Source organism: Pongo abelii, chromosome 15, assembly GCF_028885655.2.
Source record: "Pongo abelii isolate AG06213 chromosome 15, NHGRI_mPonAbe1-v2.0_pri, whole genome shotgun sequence".
Classification (NCBI taxonomy): domain Eukaryota; kingdom Metazoa; phylum Chordata; class Mammalia; order Primates; family Hominidae; genus Pongo; species Pongo abelii.
In genome coordinates, this window is record NC_072000.2 from 42873453 (window position 1) to 42898195 (window position 24743).

General features: G+C 41.1%; 1 protein-coding gene and 1 pseudogene across 2 annotated transcripts; one reads left to right on the forward strand and one right to left on the reverse strand.

The window, feature by feature from the left end:
• Position 1: 1 nt before the first annotated feature.
• On the reverse strand, positions 2–22808 carry TRAPPC6B (trafficking protein particle complex subunit 6B). 2 transcript variants are annotated; one of them, XM_002824697.6, is made up of 6 exons: positions 22142–22808; positions 11601–11668; positions 10410–10527; positions 6356–6439; positions 3922–4015; positions 2–2568 (listed from the first exon to the last, which is right to left on the reverse strand). In XM_002824697.6, exons 1-6 carry the CDS (start codon positions 22220–22222, stop codon positions 2537–2539), a joined length of 477 nt encoding a protein of 158 aa, XP_002824743.1. In that variant the 5' UTR covers positions 22223–22808; the 3' UTR covers positions 2–2536. The 2 variants fall into 2 exon arrangements, with proteins under 2 accessions (XP_002824743.1, XP_054386607.1); XM_054530632.2 differs by lacking the exon at positions 6356–6439 and having other exon boundaries at positions 22142–22725.
• On the forward strand, positions 8886–9983 carry LOC134760076 (large ribosomal subunit protein eL8-like; annotated as a pseudogene).
• Positions 22809–24743: the final 1935 nt, after the last annotated feature.

Below are 24743 nucleotides of genomic sequence, written 5' to 3' on the forward strand. Positions count from 1 at the left end.
ATTATCATATTTTCTTTAGTACTTTATTGTTTTACAAGTGAACCTTTAAGTTTCTCCCCACCTACTCCCACAGAAAAAGGTATATTCAATTGTCCCATACTATTTTTTGAATAACCCAACTCTCCCTTTGTTTCTACTAAGAGAAGTTTCTTTTTGGCTACAAGTAACAATATACATATACCCAAAGTGAATGGAACAATATAAAGAATATCTTACATAACAAAAAGTCCAAAGGTAAAGCAGTTCCCGGATTGGTTAATTCAGAAGTACAATTCAGGTGCTTTCTATCTACATCCCGCTATCCTCAGTTTGATAGCTTTCATCTCCATACTTGTCCTTTCATGGCCATCAGAAGGCTGTTGCAGATTAGCTTCAAACATCCATATCACATATCTTCACTGAGAAGCAGAAGAGGGATGCCGGCAAATCCCTATCTTGTATCAATTGTTAAGAGCAACAGAAAATTTCTTATTCAAAGCCTTCAGACTTTCTTTGTCTCATTAGCCGAGATTCCATCAAATGATCAAGTAAGCCAATTACCATGATTGGCACAGAATCTAATCAACACTCACCCTCTCTAGGCTAGGGAAGCACCCTATTCCACAGCACAAGGCAGCCATACAGTTTTAGACCAAAAAAAAAGAAAAAAAAAAAATGGGGCTTTGTCAGCAAGGAAGGGAGAACGAAATGGCTGACGGGTAGGCATATGAACGTCTAACAAACCAACTTATTTGAACCCACCTTTTTCACACACACAATTCCCACACCTGTTTTATTTTGAAGTTCTCTATTGTGTTCTATTTTGATCTACTTCTGTGTCATTAGCTATTCCTGGGTCATTATGACTTTTAATAAACTTTATATATGTATATTTGGTAGGAACTTTCCTAAATTTTTTCAAAATTAAAATTTTTTCCCCAAAACATGTGAGAATTAGGATTGCAGTCATGCATTGCTTAGCAAAGGGGATACATTCTGAGAAATGCATCATCATTAGATTTTAAAATTGTACAATCACAGAGTGTACTTACACAAACCTAGATGGTATGATCTACTATACACCTAAGCTATGGCCTATTGCTCCTAGGCTACAAACCTGTACAGCATATTATTGTAGTGAATACTGTAGGACACTGTAACACAATGGTAAGTACTTGTATATCTAAACATAAAGAAGGTACGGTAAAAACACAGTATTGTAATCTTACAGAACCACTGCCATATATGAGGTCTGTCACTGACTGAAACATCATTATAGGGCACATAACTAGAATTTAATAAATCAAGTTAAACAAATTATCTTTGTAATACTGTACCCTTCCATGAAAGGAAAATGGTATGCTTCTAACTTGAGTTTTCTTTAATGTTCTAAAGTACATTTTTATAGTTTTTATTTTGTGTTTTTAATATAATGTTTGGTTTAGTCAATCTTCTTAATCTGCCATTTCTATGGCAGAGTACCCAGTGAAACATCTTGTTTGGTGTGTCAGTCACCCCCTGCTGCAGAGTTCCCTGTCACACAAATACATGCAAAAGGGTAATAAATAAATGGGAAACAAAGTATAGTTTTAGTAATCAACATGCAAGGTTCTAACAAAAGCTGGAGATAACTGCTTATGCCAGATAATTTAAGTAAGAGAAAGTAAGTAGAAGAGGTGGTAAGAAAGATATATCAAATGAGCACTGACTCCAAACCACTAAGATGATACGGTCCAAAGAATGTCAGAATGACTAATTCAATTATCCAACTCTGCTCAGCTGGAAGAGGAAAGAAGGGAATAAAGATGTTAGACCCTTTACCAGGACTTCCATGCATGGGGAGAGAAGTTGAAAGTCAAAACTGTAACAGGAATAAATACAAAAATTCTTTCCAAACATACCTAACATTCTTTGGCCCTAGAGTCAATGAATTCACATTTAAACTAATCTATGTTTCATTTTGATTACATTAATGGAGCTCTGAAGGAATGAAACCTATTAAAGAAAAATTAAATTTATAAACAATTTAGGCAGTCATATATGTATTTATATATACACACATACAATGTATATATGAAATCCTTATACAGGTGTAAACATTCTTAATAAATTATAAGCAATAAAATAAAAAAATTTAGTATGTTTGCTTTTTAAAATAAAACAAATTCATACTTTATCAAAATTTGTTCATTCTTATCACAAATAATTCTGTTGGTACATAATTTTCTCTCATGCTAATTCAACAAACCCTGAGCTTTGTTTCTCCATCTATGGCTAAATACCTATCACTCTAACCAAATAAAAAGGTTTAAAATAAGGGCCCTACATCTTGGTGTCTGGTTATTTGAAATCAGGTTTTCATTTTGAATAGTTTTGGTTAAGTGTATGTCATGGCAGAATGTCCCTTTATCTCCTTTGATCTGTGTGAAATTGATAAAAATACATGCTTACTCCTGTACAAACGTCGAACAATGTAATTAAATCATCACTACTTGAAATACTTTTACATGAATAATTTATCTCTTTACATTGTTGAAGCCTTGCATTTCAGTATGTTCTACAGCTTCTGTATCATCACCTGAAATTTGCCTAAAAAAAAAAAAAAATACGAATAATTCTTTGATTTTAGATACAAAGAAAACAAGTCTAAACATCAATTTTCTGTTCCATATAGGAAATAGTTTCAGTCAAGAAATCTGCTATGTCAAAAACTTTTTCACATTCTTCATAATATTCAATAAAGTCAATTCTATTTTTTCATTTTTTTTTTTTTTTTAAGATGGAGTCTTGCTCTGTCGCCCAGGCCGGAGTGCAGTGGCATGATCTCAGCTCACTGCAACCTCCACCTCCTGGGTTCAAGTGATTCTCCTGCCTCAGCCTCCTGAGTAGCTGGGACTACAGGCGTCCGTCACCACGCCCAGCTAATTTTTGTATTTTTAGTAGAGACAGGGTTTCACCATATTGGCCAGGCTGGTCTCAAACTCCTGACCTCGTGATACGCCCACCTCGGCCTCCCAAAGTGCTGAGCTTACAGGTGTGAGCCACCACGCCCAGCCAGTCAATTCTATTTTTATGGGATGATTATATGGTTTGTGAGTAAGCACTTTTGTTTCTCTTTATGAATCCTACATTTGGGTACAGTATTTCATGGCTAATGATCATTGTAAATTGAAAGGAAATACAATAAAGCTCAAGTCTATTTTTTTCTTGGTTGGTAGCTCTGGTGAAAAGATCTTTAGGGAGGCATTTAGTGATAAAAGAGTATTTGGCTTGATATACTAGATATATCCTAAACAATTGTTTAAAAATAGCATTTTCGGGACGGGCGCGGTGGCTCACGCCTGTAATCTCAGCACTTTGGGAGGCCGAGGCGGATGGATCACAAGGTCAGGAGATCAAGACCATCCTGGCTAACATGGTGAAACCCCGTCTCTACTAAAAATACAAAAAATTAGCTGGGCGTGGTGGCAGGCGACTGTAGTCCCAGCTACTCGGGAGGCTGAGGCAGGAGAATGGCGTGAACCCGGGAGGCAGAGCTTGCAGTGAGCCAAGATCACACCACTGCACTCCAGCCTGGGCAACAGAGCGAGACTCCGTCTCAAAAAAAAAAAATAGCATTTTCAATGTTCTAAGGAAATTTGCTATCTTAAAATACTGCAGGAGATATTCAAAAGAATATCTTTAAAAAAGTTAAAGTTTGAATAACTTTAGAAAAGTTAAAAATCATCCCTTAAATTGTCTTATAAATTTGGATTTTAGTCTGTTATTCAAAAATTACTGAATATGAATATAGTATGCTACATATTACTACACTAAATGTTACATTGATAAAACTAAAATGAAAGTTTCAGCATTTTAAATTTCCTCTAAGTTAAAAAAAAAAAAAACCAGACCTGAAAACAAATTACTAAAACATTTGTAAGAAAAGTGAATTCAACTTACAAGCAGGCATTGAAGACACTTCAGCTGTTACAATACTTTTTATTCCCAAGTTTGATAAGCCACCTCTGATTAAGCCACATGTAAATGCTAAATACTAAAAGGAAAAAAAATTATTAAAAATAGTAAGGATTTACTAAAATAGTAAAGCTATTGATAAATACAACATTACATGATTTATCATCAGTAAGTCATTCCTGTTTAAAAAAAGGATTTTGGAAGAACTGTTCAAATTACTGAAAAATATTGACAGATTTCCCAGCTCCCTGGAAACTAAAGCATGGACGTAGGACTTAAGACTTAAGCTCACCCAATTAAGTACTCCAGTCCAGGACTATGAATCTAGAGTCAGTGACAAAAACAAGCCAGAAACAGATTGGAATTAGTTCTGGAGGCAGTAAAGGTAGTTTGTGTCTACAGTCCATGCTGCCTGCAGGATTCTAAGTAGATACATTCTGTGAAGTGACTTGGCTATCTTACTGGCTGCCTTAACCTCCCCTGGTTATTGCCTATTTTTTGAGCTTATCAATTGTGTTAGCTTACAAGCAGAATTCCTTTCCTCTATTTACAACCAAGAATCTTGACTTGTTCAAGACTTATAGCTTGCCACAACAAAGAATTATCTGGTTGAAAGTATCAACAGTTTGGATGTTGAGAAACTCTGTCATATAGAAACAAAGAAAGGGAACAGGGCTGAGCTACAAAACCAAAAGTCATGACAAGAACTGCATTGAAAAATTAGCAATTCAGGGAATTTTTGATTACCCACATCTATACTGCATGATGTTCAACATACTACATTATCTACGAATAATATAAAATATTATCTTATAAATAATATACATAAATGGGTACTAATAAGTAAGTAGATGTGAGTCACGAAATTTTAAGCTAGAAGAGGCCTTAGAGATTGTTTATCCCAAGAGTTCTTAATCTGGGAATTTGTGACCCCTATGAAAATAAAAACCATGTATATGTGCGTATTTATGAGGAAAGGTGTTCCAATTCTCAAAGATGTCCATAACTCAAAATAGTTAGAAATCAATGAATTGGTCCAACTTACTCTTTTCACAGCTGAAGAAACCAAGATCCCAAAAAGTTAAGTGAGAACCAGAAATATTTAACTGAGAAGTTAATAAAAAAGAGAAAATATGCCAGGTGCAGCCTGTAACCCCAGCACTTTGGGAGGCTGTAATCCCAGCATTTTCGGAGGCTTTTGTAATCATGTCTGTAATCCCAGCACTTTGGGAGGCTGAGGTGGGCGGATCACGAGGTCAGGAGTTTGAGACTAGCCTCGCCAACATGGTGAAACCCCGTCTCTACTAAAGATACAAAAAATTAGCCAGGCATGGTGGCGCACACCTGTAATCCCAGCTACTCAGGAGGCTGAGGCAGGAGAATCACTTGAACCCAGGAGGCGGAGGTTGCAGTGAGCCGAGACGGCGCCATTGCAGTCCAGCCTGGGCGGCAGGGCGAGACTCCATCCGAAAAAAAAAAAAAAGAGAAAATATACACATTAACCATAAAAATGTAATTAGAGCCTGGATACCCCAAAAATATAGAAAATAGGCAATCAGGCCGGATGCAGTGGCTCACACCTGTAATCCCAACACATTGGGAGGCCGAGGTGAGGTGATCACTTGAGCCCAGGAGTTCAAGACGAGCCTGGGCAACATCGTGGGATCCCATCTCTAAAAAGTTTTTTTAAAAAATTAGCCAGGCATGGTGGCCCACACCTGCAGTCCTACCTCCTTGGGTGACTGAAGTGGGAGGATCACTTGAGCCCGAGGGGTCAAGGTCAAGATAGGCCGTGATTGCACCACTACACTCCAGCCTGGATGACAGAGCAAGATCTTGTCTTAAAAAAAAAAAAAAAAGAAGTGATCTACCATACATCTACATTTCACTGTTATTTAGTTAGAGTGTTTCTTTTTTTTTTTTTTTGAGATGGAGTTTCGCTCTTGTATCCCAGGCTGGAGTGCAATGATGGCACGATCTCAGCTCACTGCAACTTCTGCCTCCCGGGTTCAAGTGATTCTCCTGCCTCAGCCTCCCGAATAGCTGGGATTGCAGGCACTCGCCACAACACTCAGCTAATTTTCATATTTTTAGTAGAGACAGGGTTTCACCATGTTGGCCGAGCTGGTCTTGAACGCTTGACCTCAGGTAATCCACCTGCCTTGGCCTCCCAAAGTGCTGGGATTACAGGCGTGAGCCATAGCACCTGGCCAGTGTTTCTTTAACTGGTCACTCTATGACTATTTAGCTACAGTTTAGTGTTATTGTAACATGTCTCTCATTTCATAGAAAACTCTTTAAACAAAAAAGAACACCTTAAAACATATTTTTAATTCAATAGTTTGTTATGATTAGCATTGTACTTTTCCCTGTAGTCCTACTATTAACAGAAACCCCAACCTTCTATTCCATTAAATACCTTAGATGCATGTTCTAAATACTGTTTTCCTGCAGACATCTGAGTAAGCAGGCGAAATTTGTTGTCCTGAAGTACATAGATGCCCTGTTCCAAAAATAGAAAAAACATCCAAAGTCAATGTAGCTAGCAGTCCTTAAAATTATTTTATTCTTATGAAACAATTTAAGTGTTTTTTAAAATTATTAAAAGTCTCCTTCCCATTGGCCAAGTTTTCTTTTTCTGTTCTTTGGAGACAGGGTCTCCTCTGTCGCCCAGGGTAGAATGCAGTGGCACAATTACACCTCACTGCAGCCTCCAACTCCCAGACTCAATTGATCCTCCCACCGCAGGCTCCCAAGTAGCTGGACTACAGGCGTGCATCACCACGCCCTGCTAATTTTTATATTTCTTGTACAGATGGGGTTTCGCCATGTTGCCCAGGCTGGTCTCAAACTCCTGGGCTCAAGCAATCTGCCCACCTTGACCTCCCAAAGTGCTGGGATTATAGGCATGAGCCCACGTGCCCCGCCTGGTCAAATTTTGTTTAAATGAAGGAGTTTTGCAATGTTCAAGCTGAAGAGTTGCGAGTTCAGTATTTTCACAACACTAATATCTACTGAACGGTTTTATACACTGAAGACAAAAAGACTATATGAGACATAGTCCCTATCCTTAAAAACTTATAGTCTAGTACAATGGAATCATTAATATACGTCCACATGAAATAAGCTGTTTGTTTGTATATTTATTTAGACATGAGCTCTCACTCTGTTGCCTAGGCTGGAGTGTGGTGGTGCAATCACAGCTCACTGCACCCTCAGACACCTGGGTGTTTAGCAATTCTCTTGCCTCAGCCTCCCAAGTAGCTGGGACCACAGGCACACGCCACCACACCTGACTAGTTTTATTAATTTTTTGTAGAAAGGGGGTCTCCCTATGTTGCCTAGGCTGGTCTTGAACTCCAGGGCTCAAGTAATCCTCCTGCCTCAGCCTCCCAAAGTGCTGAAATTACATGTATGAGTCACCACACCCGACCTAATTTTTATTTTTATTTATTTATTTTTTTGAGAGAGTTTCACTCTTGTTGCCCAGGCTGGAGTGCAATGGCTCGATCTCAGCTCACCGCAACCTCCGCCTCCCAGGTTCAAGCGATTCTCCTGCCTCAGCCTCCCAAGTAGCTGGGATTACAGGCATGCGCCACTACGCCCAGCTAATTTTGTATTTTTAGTAAAGACGGGGTTTCTCCATGTTGGCAGGGCTGGTCTTGAACTCCCAACCTCAGGTGATCCACCCGCCTCGGCCCCCTGAAGTGCTGGGATTACAGGTGTGAGCCACCGCACCCGGATTTATTTGTTTACTTGAGACAGAGTCTTGCTCTGTCGCCCAGGCTGGAGTGCAGTGGTGTGATCTAGGCTCACTGCAACCTCTGCCTCCCGGGTTCAAGCAATTCTCCTTCCTCAGCCTCCCGAGTGGCTGGGACTATAAGCGTGCGCCACTATGCCTGGCTGATTTTTGTATTTTTAGTAGAGACAGGGTTTCACCACGTTGGCCAGGCTGGTCTCAAACTCCTGACCTCAGGTGATCTGCCCACCTCAGCCTCCCAAAGTGCTGGGATTACAGGGGTGAGCCACCGCGCCCAGCTTTATTTTTTTAAGAGACAGAATTTCGCTGTTATCCAGGCAAAAGTGTAGTAGCTCACTGCATCCTTGAACTCCTCCCATGTAACTGAAACCTCAGGCACATACCAATACGCCTGGTGAAATTTTTTTTTAAGTTTTTTGTAGAAATAGGTTCTTACTGTGTTGCTCAGGCTGGTCTCCAACTCCTGAGCTCAAGCAATCCTTCTGCCTCAGCCTCCCAAAATGCTGCGATTCTAAGCATGAGCCACCATGTCCAGCCAGCTGATATATATTAGTAAATCATGTCTAGAGAGTAAAAAAATCATAGTCATTTCTTCCTATTAGCATTTCCAGTAATTCCAACCTAAAGTTGGTACAAAATGAATTCTAGGCCGGCACAGTGGCTCACATCTGTAATCCCAGCACTCTGGGAGGCCAAGGCAGGAGGATCCATTGAGCCCAAGAGTTTAAGACCAGTCTGGACAACACAGTGAGACACTGTCTCTAATTAAAAATAAATAAATAAATGAATTATCCTATTGAGAGTACCAGATACATTTCTTTAATTTTTTACTTAATCAAAATTCCAAATCTACTGTAAGTATTTCCTTGAAGCTCATAAAACAAAATCTAATGAAGCTGGGAGTGGCGGTGCACGCCTATAATCCCAGCTATGCAAGAGGCTGAGGCCAAAGAATTACTTGAGTCCAGGAGCTCGAGACTAGTCTGGGCAACAAAGCGAGCCTCTGTCTCCCTTTTAAAATTTTAATAAATACATAGTTTTCTATGTAATCTATTAATTTTGTAGTAAGAAAATCTTTTAAGAGTAGAAAACATGACAGTAGTAATAATCCAGGAGTTATTTAAGAGTAAAATGCTCTATAAATTAGACCTTAGAAATGACTATAAAGAATCTCTTCCTGCCACCCAAGATGCCAAAAGGAAAGGCCAAGGGGAAGGAGGTGGCTCTGGCCCTTGCTGTCATGAAGAAACAGGAGGCCAAGAAAGTGGTGAATCCTGGTCAGGCGTGGTGGCTCATGTCTGTACTCCCAGCACACTGGGAGGCCGAGACAAGCGGATCACTTGAGGTCAGGAGTTCCAGACCAGCCTGGCCAGCACGGTGAAACCCCACCTCTACTAAAAATACAAAAATTAGCTGGAGTGGTGGCACATGCCTGTAGTCCCAGCTACCTGGGAGCCTGAGGCAGAATGGCTTGAACCCAGGAGGCGGAGGTTGCAGTGAGCCGAGATCACACCATTGCACTCTAGCCTGGGCAATAGAGCAAGACTCCATCTCAAAAAAAAAAGAAAGTGGTGAATCCCCTGTTTGAGAAAAGGCCTAAGAATTCTGGCATTGGACAGGACATCCACCCAAAATGGACCTCACTCGCTTTGTGAAATGGCCCCGCTATATCAGGTTGCAGTGGCACAAAGCCATCCTCTGTAAGCAGCCGAAAGTGCCTCCTACAATTAACCAGTTCACCCAGGCCCTGCACCGCCAAATAGCTACTTAGCTGCTTAAGCTGGCCCACAAGTACAGACCAAAGACAAAGCAAGAAAATAAGCAGAGGCTATTGGTCCGGGCTGAAAAGAAAGCTGCAGGCAAAGGGGATGTCCCCACTAAGAGACCACTTGTCCTCCGAGCAGGAGTTAACACCATCTCCACCTTGGAGGAGAACAAGAAGGCTCAGCTGGTAGTGACTGCACACTATGTGGATCCCATCAAGGTGGCTGTCTTCCTGCCTGCCTTGTGTCATAAAATGGGGGTCCCTTACCACATTATCAAGGGGAAGGCAAGACTGGGACGTCTAATCCACAAGAAGACCCGAACCACTGTTGCCTTTACACAGATTAACTCGAAGGACAATGGAGCTTAGGTTCAGCTGGTGGAAGCTATCAGAACCAATTACAACAGACACAATGAAATTCGCTGTCACTGGGGAGGCAATGTCCTGGGTCTCAAGTCTGTGGCTTGAATTGCCAAGCAGGAAACGGCAAAGGCTAAAGAACTTGGCACCAAACTGGGTTAAATGTACACTGTTGAGTTTTCTGTATATAAAAATAATTAAAATAATCCAAATTCTTCTTCTTCAAAAAAAGAAATGACTCTAAAGACATAAAGGTGATATATTTGTGGTTCTACATATTATTATCACTAATTAACAGTAACTAAGGAACCAAATACTAAAAGCTATTCTCATCCTGACTTTTGCTACTTTAAAAAACTTAACATAGCATATAATTGGGTGAAAGGAACAGCTGTCATTACTGATAACTGTCCCTTTGTCTTTATTCAGTTCACACTATTAGAAGAAAAAAACTAATAACTTATTAATAACATAAAAATATTCCAAAGTTAACCAGAAATCATTTTAGGTTTTAAATAAGTCACTAAAATATGATATTTATATTAAGTTAAAGGACTTTAAAATATAGGCCTTAATTAATTTAATTACCTGATGATTTGTCCTTAGATTGTCGATTTGTTTCTTGAATACCGTAGTCCAAAAATCTTTACAAATGAACTTCATGATATCTAACTCATCCTTGAACCTTGCAGTATCTTTTGTAAACCTAAAAAGATCAACTAGAAGTAATACAGTATTTATCCTCCAAAAAAAGCAAGAGGGACTAATTATTAACTAATTTCCAAATGCCAGAACAGCACTGAACATTTATTGGGTTTTTTTATTTTAATTTTTTTGAGACAGGGTCCGGCTCTGTCACCCAGGTTAGAATGCAATAGCATGATCTCGACTCACTGCAATGTCTACCTCCCCCCCAGGCTCAAGCTATCCTCCCACCTCAGCCTCCCTAGCAGCTGAGACCACAGGCACATGTCACCATGCCCAGCTAATCTGTATAGTTTTGTAGAGACAGGATCCCACTTTGTTACCCTGGCTGGTCTCAAACTCCTGAGCTCAAGAGATTCTCCCACCTTGGCCTCCCAAAGTGCTGGGATTACAGGCATGAGCCACCACACCTGGCTGAACATTTATTAACACTAATAAAGTCATAAACACCAGGCAACATGATCCTATCTCAATGGATTCACATTATGTTATATAAATTATGAGGCCTCAAATTAGTCTAACATTATAGCCAAAATTTCAGGTGCAATGCATTCTAGCACATCAAAAAAACCACAAAAGAACAAAGAGCTGAGCATTATCATGACATTGTTATATAAAATATACTCAGTTTAACTATTCAGGTAGTGAGAAAGAAATACTAAAAAGAACTGATTTATAAGTTCAAAGATAATTACACGCATAAACATAGACTACAGTTATTTCAATCCTATGTACTTAAAATTCTATGCAGGTTAAAGAACCTAGTAGACCTTAAGTTGAAAATGCAGTAAGATTTTAGATAGTTGCTGCAATAGCTTCAGGAAGAAAGTCTAAAATAGCTTCGGAAAGAAAGTCTAAAATATATAAAATATATGTTTTCTTTAAACATTAAAATAAAATTTGAATAAACGAGTTAAATGGCATTGGATCTAAAAAGAAATTTTAATTTTTGAAGTAAAGAGAAGAAATAACATTCAGGAATTAAAATATCTCAAGTTTTATGCAATCTTTTGAAATAGATCATCTTTGTTTATAACCTACCTGCAAGAAAATTTTCAAATCCAACCTGCTCACCTTTCTATCAATCCTTGTCCCACTCGAAACCCCATGTTTTCCAGCTTAGTAATACATCGTCCATTTTCCTATTTTAAAAAACAATAGTTTTAAATACTTTTAGAATGTTACTAGGATGTTAGTATTCAGAAATTGTTTTACAAGATTGGTTAAAAATATTAATGTAAACACTTATTTGGTTAAAAATATTAATGTAAACATTTATACTTTTTTCCCTGAAACAGTTTAAGAAAAAGTGAATTATAAGGTTGCTTTTATTTTACTTTACTTTCACTTACTTTACTTTTTACTTTTTTTTTTGATAAACAAGTTAATTCATAATTTAGTCAACATATACATAATTAACCTAAAAACTTCAATAGAAGGATACATTTTTAAAATTTATTTTGAGATGGAATCTCGCTCTGTCATCCAGGCTGCAGTACAATGGGGCCATCTCGGCTCACTGCAACCTCCACCTTACAGGGTTCAAGTGATTCTCCTGCCTCAGGTTCCCAAGTAGCTGGAATTATAAGCACCCACCACTGTGCCTGGCTAATTTTTGTATTTTTAGTAGAGAAAATACAAAAATACAAAATGTTGGCCATGCTGGTCTCAAACTCCTGACCTCAAGCAATTCACCTGCCTTGGCCTCCCAAAGTGCGGGGATTACAGGCGTGAGCCACCGCTCCCAGACAGAAAGATACATTTTAAAACCACTTGGAAGGCCATCTCTATAGAAGTGATTTTCCCAGGATAGTAACCAGATGTAACCTAACCCAACATCATCTTAACTGGCAGAGGTTCAATGGGTTGAAGCTTTGTGCTCCTCCCTGACACCAAGTTTTTTAATACAAACAAACCCCTGAAGGCACGGTGGCTCATGCCTGTAATCCCAGCACTTTAGGAGGCCAAGGCAGGAGCATCACTTGAGCTCAATGGCTCAAGACCAGCCTAGGCAACATAGCAAGACCACATCTCTACTAAAAATAAAAATAAAATAGCTGGGCATGGTAGCATGTGCCACTTTGGAGGCTGATGCGGGTGGACTGCTTGAGTCCAGGAAGCTGAGGCTGCACTGAGCCATGATCATGTCAGTTGAAGCTGCAGTGAGCCATGATCATGTCATTGCACTCCAGCCTGGGCAACAGGTTGAGCAAGGGACCCTGTGAAAGAAAGAAAAAAGAAAAGAAGAGAAGAGAAAAGAAAAGAAGAGGGGAGGGGACGGGAGGGAAGGGAAGGGAAGGGAGAAAGAGAGAGAGAGACAGAAAGAGAGTGAAAAGAGAAAGAAAATAATTTCACTATTGTTTTCTCTCAGAAGAGGAGAAAAATCCAACCTACTTATGAGACCAACCACAACACAATGAAAAGTTGTACTAACTACTTCAGAATATTAGTAACAGCTGATGCTGGTACGAATAACTGGTATTTATTCTAGAGTTCTTATAAATAAAATCCCACAGTTAGCATTTGCATTATCAGCTAGAGGGTTAGTTAACACGTAGTAGAATGAGGACTTATGCAAGGTGTAATACACATAACATTTTACTACTATGAAAACAAATGCAGTCCAGTTAGGAGAAAACCAAGTGGATTCTAAGTTACACACACCTTGATGACAAGACTCCCCACCATTTGTGAATGTAAAGCAATTAATTTTTGAATGTTTACACTACAATATTTAAAATAGCTATTATAAATGCACACAATGTATTCCATGCTAGGTTTTTGTTTCTTTGTTTAAGGAAACTGTAAGTTATACTGTGGTTAAGGCTTGTATCTTCACCCTTGAAAAGGCCCACATTCTCTCACAGTAATGTATGGTCAGACTTAGCCCCAAATGTTAAACACTTGGATCAAGTCATAACCAGTTATATTGCAAAAGGAACTTATACACATTTATTTATCAACTCTAGTTCCTTAATAGCTACCTAACAAGTCATTAACATACAGAAACATGAATCATGAGAACCAAGAAATGTCACCCATCCCTTCTGCGTATTAGCAACTTGTCACTCCTGAGCAACAGTGTTTACATCACTGAGGTCTATGAACAGTCACTTTTCACATTCATCCCAAAAGATGGAATGACTTAAGCACAAATGCAACATATTATAAATAATTTCTCACCAAAAAGTCACAAATTAAACCAAAGTATTTTACAGAATTTTATAAAATGCCTTAAAATCTGCCTTCACTTAAGCTCGCTCTCTCCGTGTCTGGCGAACCAATTGGATGTCTTTGGGCATGAGAGCCAACTCTCTTACCGTAGATGGCACGCAAATTAGCATCTTCAAACCAACCCACCAGGTACACTTCACTAGCCTCCTGCAGCACCCCAGTGACTGTGCTCTGAAACCTCAAGTTGGTTTTCAAATCCTGGGTGATCTCTCTCACCAACCTCTGGAAAGGCAGCTTCCAGATGAGAAGCTAGGTCAATTTCTGGTATTGAGAATCTCTAGAAGTGCCACAGTCCCAGGCCCGTAGCGATGAGGTTTCTTCACCAGACTGGTAGAGGGGACACTTTTTTTCTGGCAGCGTTAATAACCTGCTGTTAGGAGGAGGGGTTCCCACCAGTGGATTTACAAGCAGTTGTCTTGGCTTGGGCCATTTGCTTCTACCTAACGTCAAAGTTTTAGGTCACTTCTTCAATTGCCACACTGCTTCTGCTCCCAAGGAAAAACCGCAGTGTCCAAGCAAAAAACAGACATTCCTCCAAAAAGGACCAAACTGCTATTTACTTATTTATTTGACAGGTCTTGCTCTGTCGCCCAGGCTGCAGTGCACTGGCAAGATCATGGTTCATTGAAGCTTTAAATTCCTGGGCTCAAGCAATCCTCCCACCTCAGTCTCCCAAGTAGCTAGGATTACAGGCACATCACCATGCCGGGCTATTTTCTTTTTTTTAAGAGATGGGGTCTCACTCTGTTACCCAGGCTGGTCTCAAAGTCCTGACCTCAAGATATCCTCCTGGCTTGGCCTCCCAAAGCAGTGGGACTACAGGTGTGAGCCACTGCACCTGGCAAGTACTAATCATTTTCACAAGGCAATAGGATAAACAGGGAACTACTGCTTATAATTGATTTTCAGAAATCAAATCCTCTTACTAATTACTCCTCATCTCCCTTTTATCCCCATTTCAATCATTCTTCTCTCCTAGGTTATAAAACCTGGTATCACCTTTGATGTTTTTCCCTGAGTCATTTGTTTTCTGCTCTAAGTTCTATTGTTCCTTGCTTCAGAATGTCTCAGAATCATCCAGGCTTCCCAGTTCTCAGTGTCTTAGCTGATTATCACACTTTGCCTTAAATCATGAGATTGCTTTGCTCTTCCTTTGACAATCTCATTCAATCTTAAGGCTTGAAATACTACCTCTATGCTGAACACATCCAAATCCTATGGATGACTGATGGACTGTCCTCTACAATCCAGACCCCATACCTCTCTGGCTTCAACCTTCTGCAGACTCACTCTGCCCCGTCCCTTAAACATGCCAGGCACATTCCAGGGGCTTTTGCATCAACTCTTCCTCCAGATATTCACACAACCAACTCCCTCACTTCCTTTGAGTCTACTCTCATGTCACCATCTTAGGCCCATTTTAACCATCTTCTTTAAAAGTGCAACATCATACCTCTTTGGCAACTCTCCATCCTAGTGATTTTAAAAATGTGTTGGCTGGGTGTGGTGGCTCACACCTGTAATCCCAGCATTTGGAAGGCTGAGGCGGGTGGATCACGAAGTCAGGAGATCAAGACCATCCTGGCTAACACAGCGAAAACTCATCTCTACTAAAAATACAAAAAATTAGCCGGGCATGGTGGCACATACCTGTAGTCCTAGCTACTCAGAAGGCTGAGGCAGGAGAATCGCTTGAACCCAGGAGGCAGGGATTGCAGTGAGCCGAGATCGTGCTACTGCACTCCAGTCTGGGTGACAGGGCGAGATTCCGTCATCAAAAAAAAAAAAAAAAGACCGGCAACATCAGCATCACATGGGAACTTGCAAATTCTCCAGTCCCACTCCCAACTTACTTAATCAGAAACTCTGGGTATGGGGCCACTAATCAGCTTTAACAAGCTTTCTAAAAATTGATTTTGATGCTCAGTCCCACTTCCTTGCTTAATCTGTCTCCACAGAATTTCTTTCACCATTTAATATACTATACATCTTACTATTTTATATTGCCCATGTGCCCCTTGCTCCCCTCTCTGCTAAAATAAAGCTTCAAAAAGGCAGGGATTTTTGTATATTCTGAAGGCTGTTTGTCTCCCACTAAGGAAACTATAGGGCTTATTATTTGCTAAACTTTCTTCTAAGGAACCATGCACTCTGCTTATGGTGCTGTGACTACTAAATCTGCATTTCTAGTACAGACTTTATTGGGCATAGACATCTAGTGGTCCCACAGGACCTTCGAAGTATGCATATTCAACATGATATTCATTTTATTAATCTCTTCAGCCTGCTCTGCCTCCAAAATTTCCTAACTTCATTAATGGCACCACCATTCACCTAGTTACTCCAACCAGAAAACTTCCATTTTCTTCACCCCTGTGCTCCCAACCCCCATATACACTGTAGTCCGGTGGAGCCTACCTTTTACAAGCTTTTCAAAATTCATCTTCTCTCTCTACCCTTACTTCTTAAGTAAAGCCTTATCATTTCTCTCCTGGTTTTTAGCTATAGCCTTCCAACTGGTCTTGTCTCATTTTTTCCTACTTTGTGTCATCTTCTATATTTCTGGTAGTATAACTTCTACTAAAGTAGATTTCTAAAAAAAAATCATGTTATTCTCGGCCAGGCATGGTAGCTCACACCTGTAATCCTAGCATTTTGGGAGGCCGAGGCAGGCGGATTACCTGAGGTCGGGAGTTCGAGACCAGCCTGACCGACATGGAAAAACCCCATCTCTACTAAAAACACAAAACATTAGCTGGGCATGGTGGCGCATGCCTGTAATCCCAGCTACTCGGGAGGCTGAGGCAGGAGAATTGCCTGAACCCAGGAGGCGGAGGTTGCAGTGAGCCAAGATCACTCCATTGCATTCCAGCCTGGGCAATAACAGCAAAATTCTGTCTAAAAAAAAAAATCATGTTATTCTCTACTGGAATTTCAGCACCCGCTCAACTTTCTTCAAAATAAAGTCCAGGCCTGATGTAGTGGCTCACGCCTGTAAATCCCAGTACATTGGGAGGCCAAGGATTGCCTGAGCTTAGGAGTTCAAGGGCAGCCTGGGCAACATAGCGAAACCTCATCTCTAAAAAAAATACAAAAATTAGGTGAGCATGGTGGCATGCTACTTGGGAAGCTGAGGTAGGAGGATGGCTTGAGTACAGGAGGCACAGGTTGCAGTGAGCCAAGATCCAGCCACTGCACTCTATCTAGACCGGGCAACAGAGCGAGATCCTGTCTCAAAACAAACCAACAAACAAAAAATAAAGTCCAAGCTCCTTAGCATGGCATCATGGTATGTCCTTTCCTTAAAGACTCCTGGCTAGTTAACCAAATTCACAAACATCCTTCCCTTTTACTACTCTGAAATTTCTGCAACTCCAGAGTGCCATGTTCTTTTCTGTCTCCCTGCCTTTGTATGTGCTATTCCCTAGACTTCACATTCTTTTTTTTTTTTGGAGACGGAGTCTCACTCAGTCGCCCAGGCTGGATGGAGTGCAGTGGTGTGATCTTGGCTCACTGCAAGCTCCACCTCCCGGGTTCACACCTCAGCCTCCTGAGTAGCTGGGACTACAGGCGCCCGCCACCACGCCTGGCTAATTTTTTGTCTTTTTAGTAGAGATGGGGTTTCACCGTGTTAGCCAGGACGGTCTCGATCTCCTGACGTTGTGATCTGCCCGCCTTGGCCTCTCAAAGTGCTGGGATTACAGGCGTGAGCCACCGCGCCCGGCCTTCACATTCTTTAAATTCTGCTCAAGTATTACATTCCCCCAGATGCCTTCCCTGAAACTTCCTTAGGCCCTATGCTGTCATAAAACTCTGTACATACATCTATTACTGTACGTATCACTATCTTCGGATTTTCTGCTATTCTCCACACTTCTTCTCGAACATGCTTAGGATGAGGCCAGGCGCAGTGCTCATGCCTATAATCCCAGCACTGTAGGAGGCTGAGGCAGGAGGGTCACTTGAGACTAGGAGTCTGAGACCAGCCTGAGCAACATAGCAAGACTCTGTTTCTACAAAAAAATTTTTTTAAATTAGCTGGACATGGTAGCATGCCCATAGCCCTAGCTATTCGAGAGGCTGATGTCGGAGGATCACTTAAGCCCAGGAGGTCAAGGCTGCAGTAAGCCAAAGTCCCAACACTGCATTCCAGCCTGCATGACAGAGCAAGACCTTGTCTCTCTCGCTCTCTTTTTTCTTTTTTGAGATGGAGTCTTGCTCTGTCGCCCAGGTTGGAGTGCAGGGGCACAATCTCGGTTCAATGCAACCTCCGCCTCCTGGGTTCAAGTGATTCTTCTGCCTCAGCCTCCCGAGTAGCTGGGACTACAAGTGCGCACCACCATGCCCAGCTATTTTTTGTATTTTTAGTAGAGACAGAGTTTCACCATGTTGGCCTGGCTGGCCTGGAACTCCTGTCCTTGTGACCTGCCTGCCTTGGCCTCCCAAAGTGCTAGGATTACAGGCCTGAGCCACCGTGTCCAGCTTCTTTTTTTTTTAGAGACACTGTTTCACTATGTTGCCCGGGTTGGTTCCAACTCCTGGGCTCAAGTAATTCTCCCACCTCAGCCTCCCAAAGTGCTGGGATTACAGGTGTGAGCCACCACACTAACCCAGAGACTTGTCTCTTAAAAAAACAACAACAACAAGTTCAGCTAGAATAAGTGTCTGTAAATCATGATGCTCTTTTTGGAATAACCTGCTGTCTGGAGAATCACCTGGGAACATATTTATTAGCAGGAACTATTGAAACCACCTTTGCAAAGATTGTAACAGTAAGAAAATCATGACTGTAAAAGAGATCTCACCTAATCAACTCCATCTTGCCTTTAATCTCCAAACTGCCCTTGGTCATTCCTGGATGCAGCCCAAGCTAACTTTGGGAGAAATTTAGTTTATAGTGTAACCTTAAAGCAAGAATGATAATACCCCTTCCCAAAACTAAATAACCTTTGCAAAACTAATGAAAGACTATAAGGTTAGGATTATGAGAGGGGCCTGAATTCTGCTAAAATGTAGGTAGTTAAATGATAACCAGACATTATTCTAGAAGTCACAGATTTGTAACTTCCCCAATTACTCCTGTAAATAATATCACTATTGCAGAACCTAAAAAAGGCCTTTTGAGATGTCTTTTCAGTTGCATGTCGGATGACTCCAACTGGTCCTCTGGCCCCCACTTCTGTAACTGCATCCCCAACCAACCAGCAGCACTCATTCTCCAGCTCCCAGCCTACCAAACTATCCTTGATAAACCCTAGACTCTGCATGTTTGGGGAGGCTGATTTGAGCAATAATAAAACTCTGCTCTCCCATTTAGCAGCTCTACATAAACTCCTTATTGCAATTCTCCTGTCTTGATAGATCAGCTCTACCTGGGCAGCGGGGAAGAAGAACCCATTGGGCAGTTACAATATGCTTATATGCAGACACTCTCAAATCCTATGATCACATGAGCTTTTGAATTAAGCCCTACTACTTAATCTTGCTACTTGTTCATGCACTTTTGAGTAGGCACCAAATTTTTAAGAAAAATTCAACTTAAGAACATTTTATCCATTAGCCTTTCAAAATCCATTCACCATAAATTGATAAATGCCCAATTAGTCCATTTTAAGAGAACTCTTCTTTAAGCACAGTTTGAAAAACCTTGATTTGGAGGGTTAGAACACTGTTTCTTTCTTTTATCTCACCTCAAATCTTATGGAAGTTTATTTTGCTATACTGAAAATTTATAAAACTTTATTTCATTTAAAAAAACTTTTCATAACAACAACAAAAGACACATAATCCTGTCAGAGAGAAATGGATTTTATAGGTCTTTTTGGACATAAACAACATGGTTTTTACAGATCTCTTTGTCTGAAAAAAATCTCTAAAAATCACCTCTGGATGACAGGATTATGTCTCTTTTACATTTTTCATGATGAAAAATTTCAAGCACACTCAAAGTATGGACACTAATGTGAACCCTCATATACCTGTATTTCAGTATGGGTTCTGATTATGAAAACTACCACATAACTGTTATTTATATAATTTTTGCTTATTATGTACTTTCAATTTTCCCCCCATCATAAATACATTGCAGTAGAAAAAGAAAGTTATTTTTAGCTTAAATGATTCAAAACTATGAACTTCCTTTCTCTTGTATGGTTAGTCCATCTCTTAAAATTATCAGGCCTGGGTAGAACAGCTCTGTTCATTTTACTTAGGATTAACCCACTGGAAAAAAAAAAAAAAGTATTTTAAAAAGAAGAAAAAATATTATTCTAGACAAGAGTCAGAAAAGGGCCAGGCGCAGTGGCTTACGCTTGTAATCCCAGCACTTTGGGAGGCCAAGGCGGGTAGATCACCTGAGGTCAGAAGCTCAAGAACAGCCTGGTCAACAGGGTGAAACTCCGTCTCTACTAAAAGTACAAAAAAATTAGTCAGGCATGGTGGCCAGCACCTGTAATTCCAGATACTCAGGAGGCTGAAGCAGGAGAATCGCCTGAACCCAGGAGGCGGAGCCTGCAGTGAGCTGAGATCACACCACTGCACTCCAGCCTGGGAGTCAAGAGCAAAACTCCACCTAAAAAAAAAAAAAAGAGAGAAGAGGAAAGGTAAGAAGGGAGGGGAGAATGAAGAGAACTGAATACACAAGTGGTTTGGGGGGATCGGGGGTTTATGATAAAAAAGTAAAAGGGGTGTGTTAACTGTTCTAGAGGGAAAAGGAAGGCTAGCTTTGCACAAACAGTAAACATTGATGTCAACAATAAAGTCAGAAGTTTGTAACTTGAAAAAAATCTCTATTATAGATGGGTCATTTGAATAAGAATAGAATTTGCTTCATTTCCAATAACCTTCCAAATGTATTCTGCCTATCCTTCTTGTGCAAACTGGCAGTACCTTTTTTTGGATGTCTTACAGGCACCTCAAAAGTTCAACCTGCCCCGAAATAACTCATTATCTTACCTCCTTATTTTTTTCTTCTCCTTTATTCCCTTTTCTGATTAATAGTACCACCATCCAACTCAGCTGCTGAAGCTAAAAACCTGACGATAATTTTCAACTCCCACTCCCATCCTTAAAGAAGGCCTACAGAATTCCACTTTCTACCTTTCAAATCTGTTATCTCCTTTTCTCACTATCCCTGTCTTAATTCAGATCGTCATCTCCTCCTGCAGTGACTCCCGTAATAAAGGATTTTCCCCCTACAAGGATCTTCCCTCTCTAGCCCAAACACTGGATTACTTTTCTAAAATGCAAATGGTCCACATCATTCCCTTCCTTAAAAATATTCCCTTGAAAAGATCCAAATTCTTTAATTACACAAAGCTTTCTAACTTCACCTCTCAATTCTTCTCACTCTCTATTCAGTCTGGTCACAAAGAAATGCTTAAGTGTATTCAAATCCACCACTCTTTCATACCTCTACCTCTTTATCTTTGCCTAGGATACATTTCCTATCCCCACTCTCCACTCATTTTTTATCAATAGCATTAAACAAAGGGCTCCTGACTTGAGCATGACTTTGGAGTATTTCTAAAATCTGTTACAACTCCATGATTCTACCAGTCAATACTCAGTGTTAACTATTCATTAAATCACTATTTCCTAAATACTGTGAGGCAGGAGTATTATTTTATTTTATTTATCTAGCAGTGTCAGCAGTGACAGGCCCACAATGATTGAATAAGGACTCCCACATATTAGAAGTAACCGCTACCTACTATCACATTTCGGAATAAATTAGATTAAAAAAAAGTAATCTCTACAAGGATGGGGCCATTGTTTTATTCACTACTACATCCCTGGCGCCTAGAAATCGCTCTGACATAAGGGCACTAAATAAATACTTTCTGAAATAATTAATTTAAATTATGTTCCCTAATTATCCTAACGCCTGCAAACTTTCCCTTGCAAACTCAACCTTCATTAGGCTTCAGTTCTCAAGTTGTGTGGAGTTGTACTGAGCATTAGGAACGAGGAAGGAGGGACAGGCTTCTCAGGTCGGGACAGGTCTGTCCAGTGCATGGCTCAAGTGCTGGAAGCGCCAGCAAAACTAAGTAGGGGTGCCAAAATCAGCTCTGCAGTTAACCCTCTCGTAAATAATGGCAGGGACAACACTAAAAGTACCAAAATCTGTGACGTGCAAGACAAACGAACGGGAATAGACAAAAAGGAATCAAATAGAAGATACGAAAGAGAAAACGACGAAAGATGACGGTTCAAAGGAGACAACTGACAGGTTCTAGGGTTTAGGACACCTGGAGGTGGACCATTTTGTGTACACCTCGGGAGGCGTCGGGTGGCGATGGGACAGGGGTTGAAGGAAAGCACTGAGGGGAAACAAGGTGTGTCACCGCAAAAGGACCTCAAGGGCGTGTGGCAGCACTCACCACCTCCCCCTGCTCCGCGGACTTGTACACTCCAGACACCATCTCGTTATGGAGAAGCAAAAACAACGCCTCATCCGCCATTTCCTGCTAATTCTTCCAAGCTTCGAGTTTTGGCTCCCGTTTGAGCTGGTCTGGGGGTTCCAGCTCGCGCCTGAGAGACTTGGCCGGCGCCGCGGCTCCGTCAGGCCGCCATTCTGTCCCTGTGGCTAAGAGACCGAGGTATTCACACGGCTTCCCAAAGGCTGGTACTCAAATGAGTCTGGTACTGGAGAGAGCCCACACTTCGGGGCTACCAAGTCCTAGGGCCGAACGAAAGTCTGACGGGAGATCTAACCAAAACCAACCAGTTGAGATGCGATCCGGCCGCTGGGCGGGGGCGAAAAAAACAACTTCCGGTCCCCTCTACCCCGGCATTCGACCAGTTCTATGATCACTGAGTTCCTCTCTCCCAAGCCCGGAGAGGCCAGCCCCCAGATAGGAAGAAGGTTCCCCTCCCACCACGATGTCGGGGGCAGAGCAAGATAAAATAAGACCTAAAGCTCCCGCCTGGCCCGGGCGCGGTGGCTCACGCCTGTAATCCCAGCACTTTGGGTGGTGGAGGCGGGTGGATCACATGAGATCGGAAGTTCGGACCAGCCTGAGAAACGCTGTCTCTACTAAAAGTACAAAATTAGCGGGGCCTGGTGGCGCGTGCCTGTAATCCCAGCTACTCGGGAGTCGGAGGTTGCGGTGAGCTGAGATCGCGCCACTGCACTCCAGCCTGGGCAACAAGAGTGAAACTCCGTCTCAAAAAAAAAAAGAGAGCTCTCGCGGCCACCTCCTTGTTAATTAGCAATAGAAGTTAAAAAAATTCACAAGAATTTCTTTTGGCTTCATCAAAAGCATCCACTTCCTGCCATATGTTCTTCAAATATGAAAAGTTGTAGAAAGAGTTTAAAATATAAATTTTCACAGTGCAAATTTTTTAAATATTGAAAAGTTATCCCAATTCCTATTGAATTAAACCCGGGTATACAAAAAGAATTAGAGCCATTTTGACCCCCAGGAATTTTCCTGTTAGTGTGGTGCAAGGGGAAGGGAAGTGGAGCAAACGAAAAACAAGATACACTTGAACCGGAAAATACAGACTAATCAGAGGATTAGATGAAAAGTGCTATAGAATTCAGAAAAGCGATGTCACTGCAGGATGGAGTTGCTAATAATCTACAGCAGTGTGAGACAACTGTAGGAATTGTCCCATTGCATGTGCAAATAAATACACATGCTACATCATAGTATGTACATTTTAAATTTGGCAAATTCAACCTTAAGCATGTTGCTTAGCCTGTGATTAGTTCTTTCCTTGGTAATTCACAAAACAAAATTTTTTCCCCAATTGTCCCTGTTGTTTTCCCCCAAATTAACATACTGCACGGTGGCTCATGCCTGTAAAATCCAGCACTTTGGGAGGTCGAGGCGCGGGGGTGGGGGGGATCACGAGGTCACGAGTTTGAGAGCAGCCTGGCCAACATGGTGTAACCCCGTCTCTACTAAAAATACAAAAATTAGCCGGGCGTGGTGACAGATACCTGTAATCCCAGCTACTCGGGGGGCTGAGGCAGGAGAATCACTTGAACCTGGGAGGCAGAGGTTGCAGCCAACAGAAATTGTGCCACTGCACTCCAGCCTGGGCGACAGAGCGAGACTTCGTCTCAAAAAACAAAACACACACACACACACAAACTCTTCATGCCCTTTCACAGGAATTTAAGATCATGTTCCAAAATTTTAATTGTGGTAGGTTTTTTTTTTTTTTTAAACATGTCCCTTCTAATGTTTGAATCAGTTTATTCCATTCATCACATAAATCCAGCATAAAAGTTCCACTTAAGCCTTTGAAAACACTAAATTGTGTAATTTTGAAGAGTATTTTGCCGTGGTAATCTTAATTTTTCCAGCACTAAATTTTCCCTTATGTGAAATCAGGTCCTTTATGTCTAGATGACATTCTTGCCCTCATCACTACCATCAAGAAAAAGGAGTCCAAGTCCACCACACAAGACAAAAAGTAAGTAAATGGCCAATTTATCAAAGTTGACTTCTCCAACCACAATAACATGAGGCTTTTAAAGTACGTTTTTGGATAGAAAGGAAACTGATATTTAATGAGGACCTACTAACTATTGAACACAGCATCCTACTTATCCTTCTCCATAAAGTTAAATTGCCAAGGCTCCTAGGAATAGATCCTATAGAAGCAAGAACAGACTCTGTGTGTGTGTGTGTTTGTGTGTTTTGAGACAGAGTTTTGCTCTTGTTGCCCAGGCTGGAGTGCAATGGCACTATCTCAGCTCACTGCAACCCCGCCTCCCAGGTTCAAGTGATTCTCCTGCCTCAGTTTCCCGAGTAGGTGGGATTACAGGCATGCACCACCATGCCCAGCTAATTTTGTATTTTTAGTAGAGACGGGGTTTCTCTATGTTGGTCAGGCTGATCTCGAACTCCTGACCTCAGGTGATCTTCCCACCTCGGCCTCCCAAAGTGCTGGGATTACAGACTTGAGCCACTGCACCCAGCTGTGTGTATTTTGTTTTGTTTGAGACAGAGTCTCACTGATGCCCAG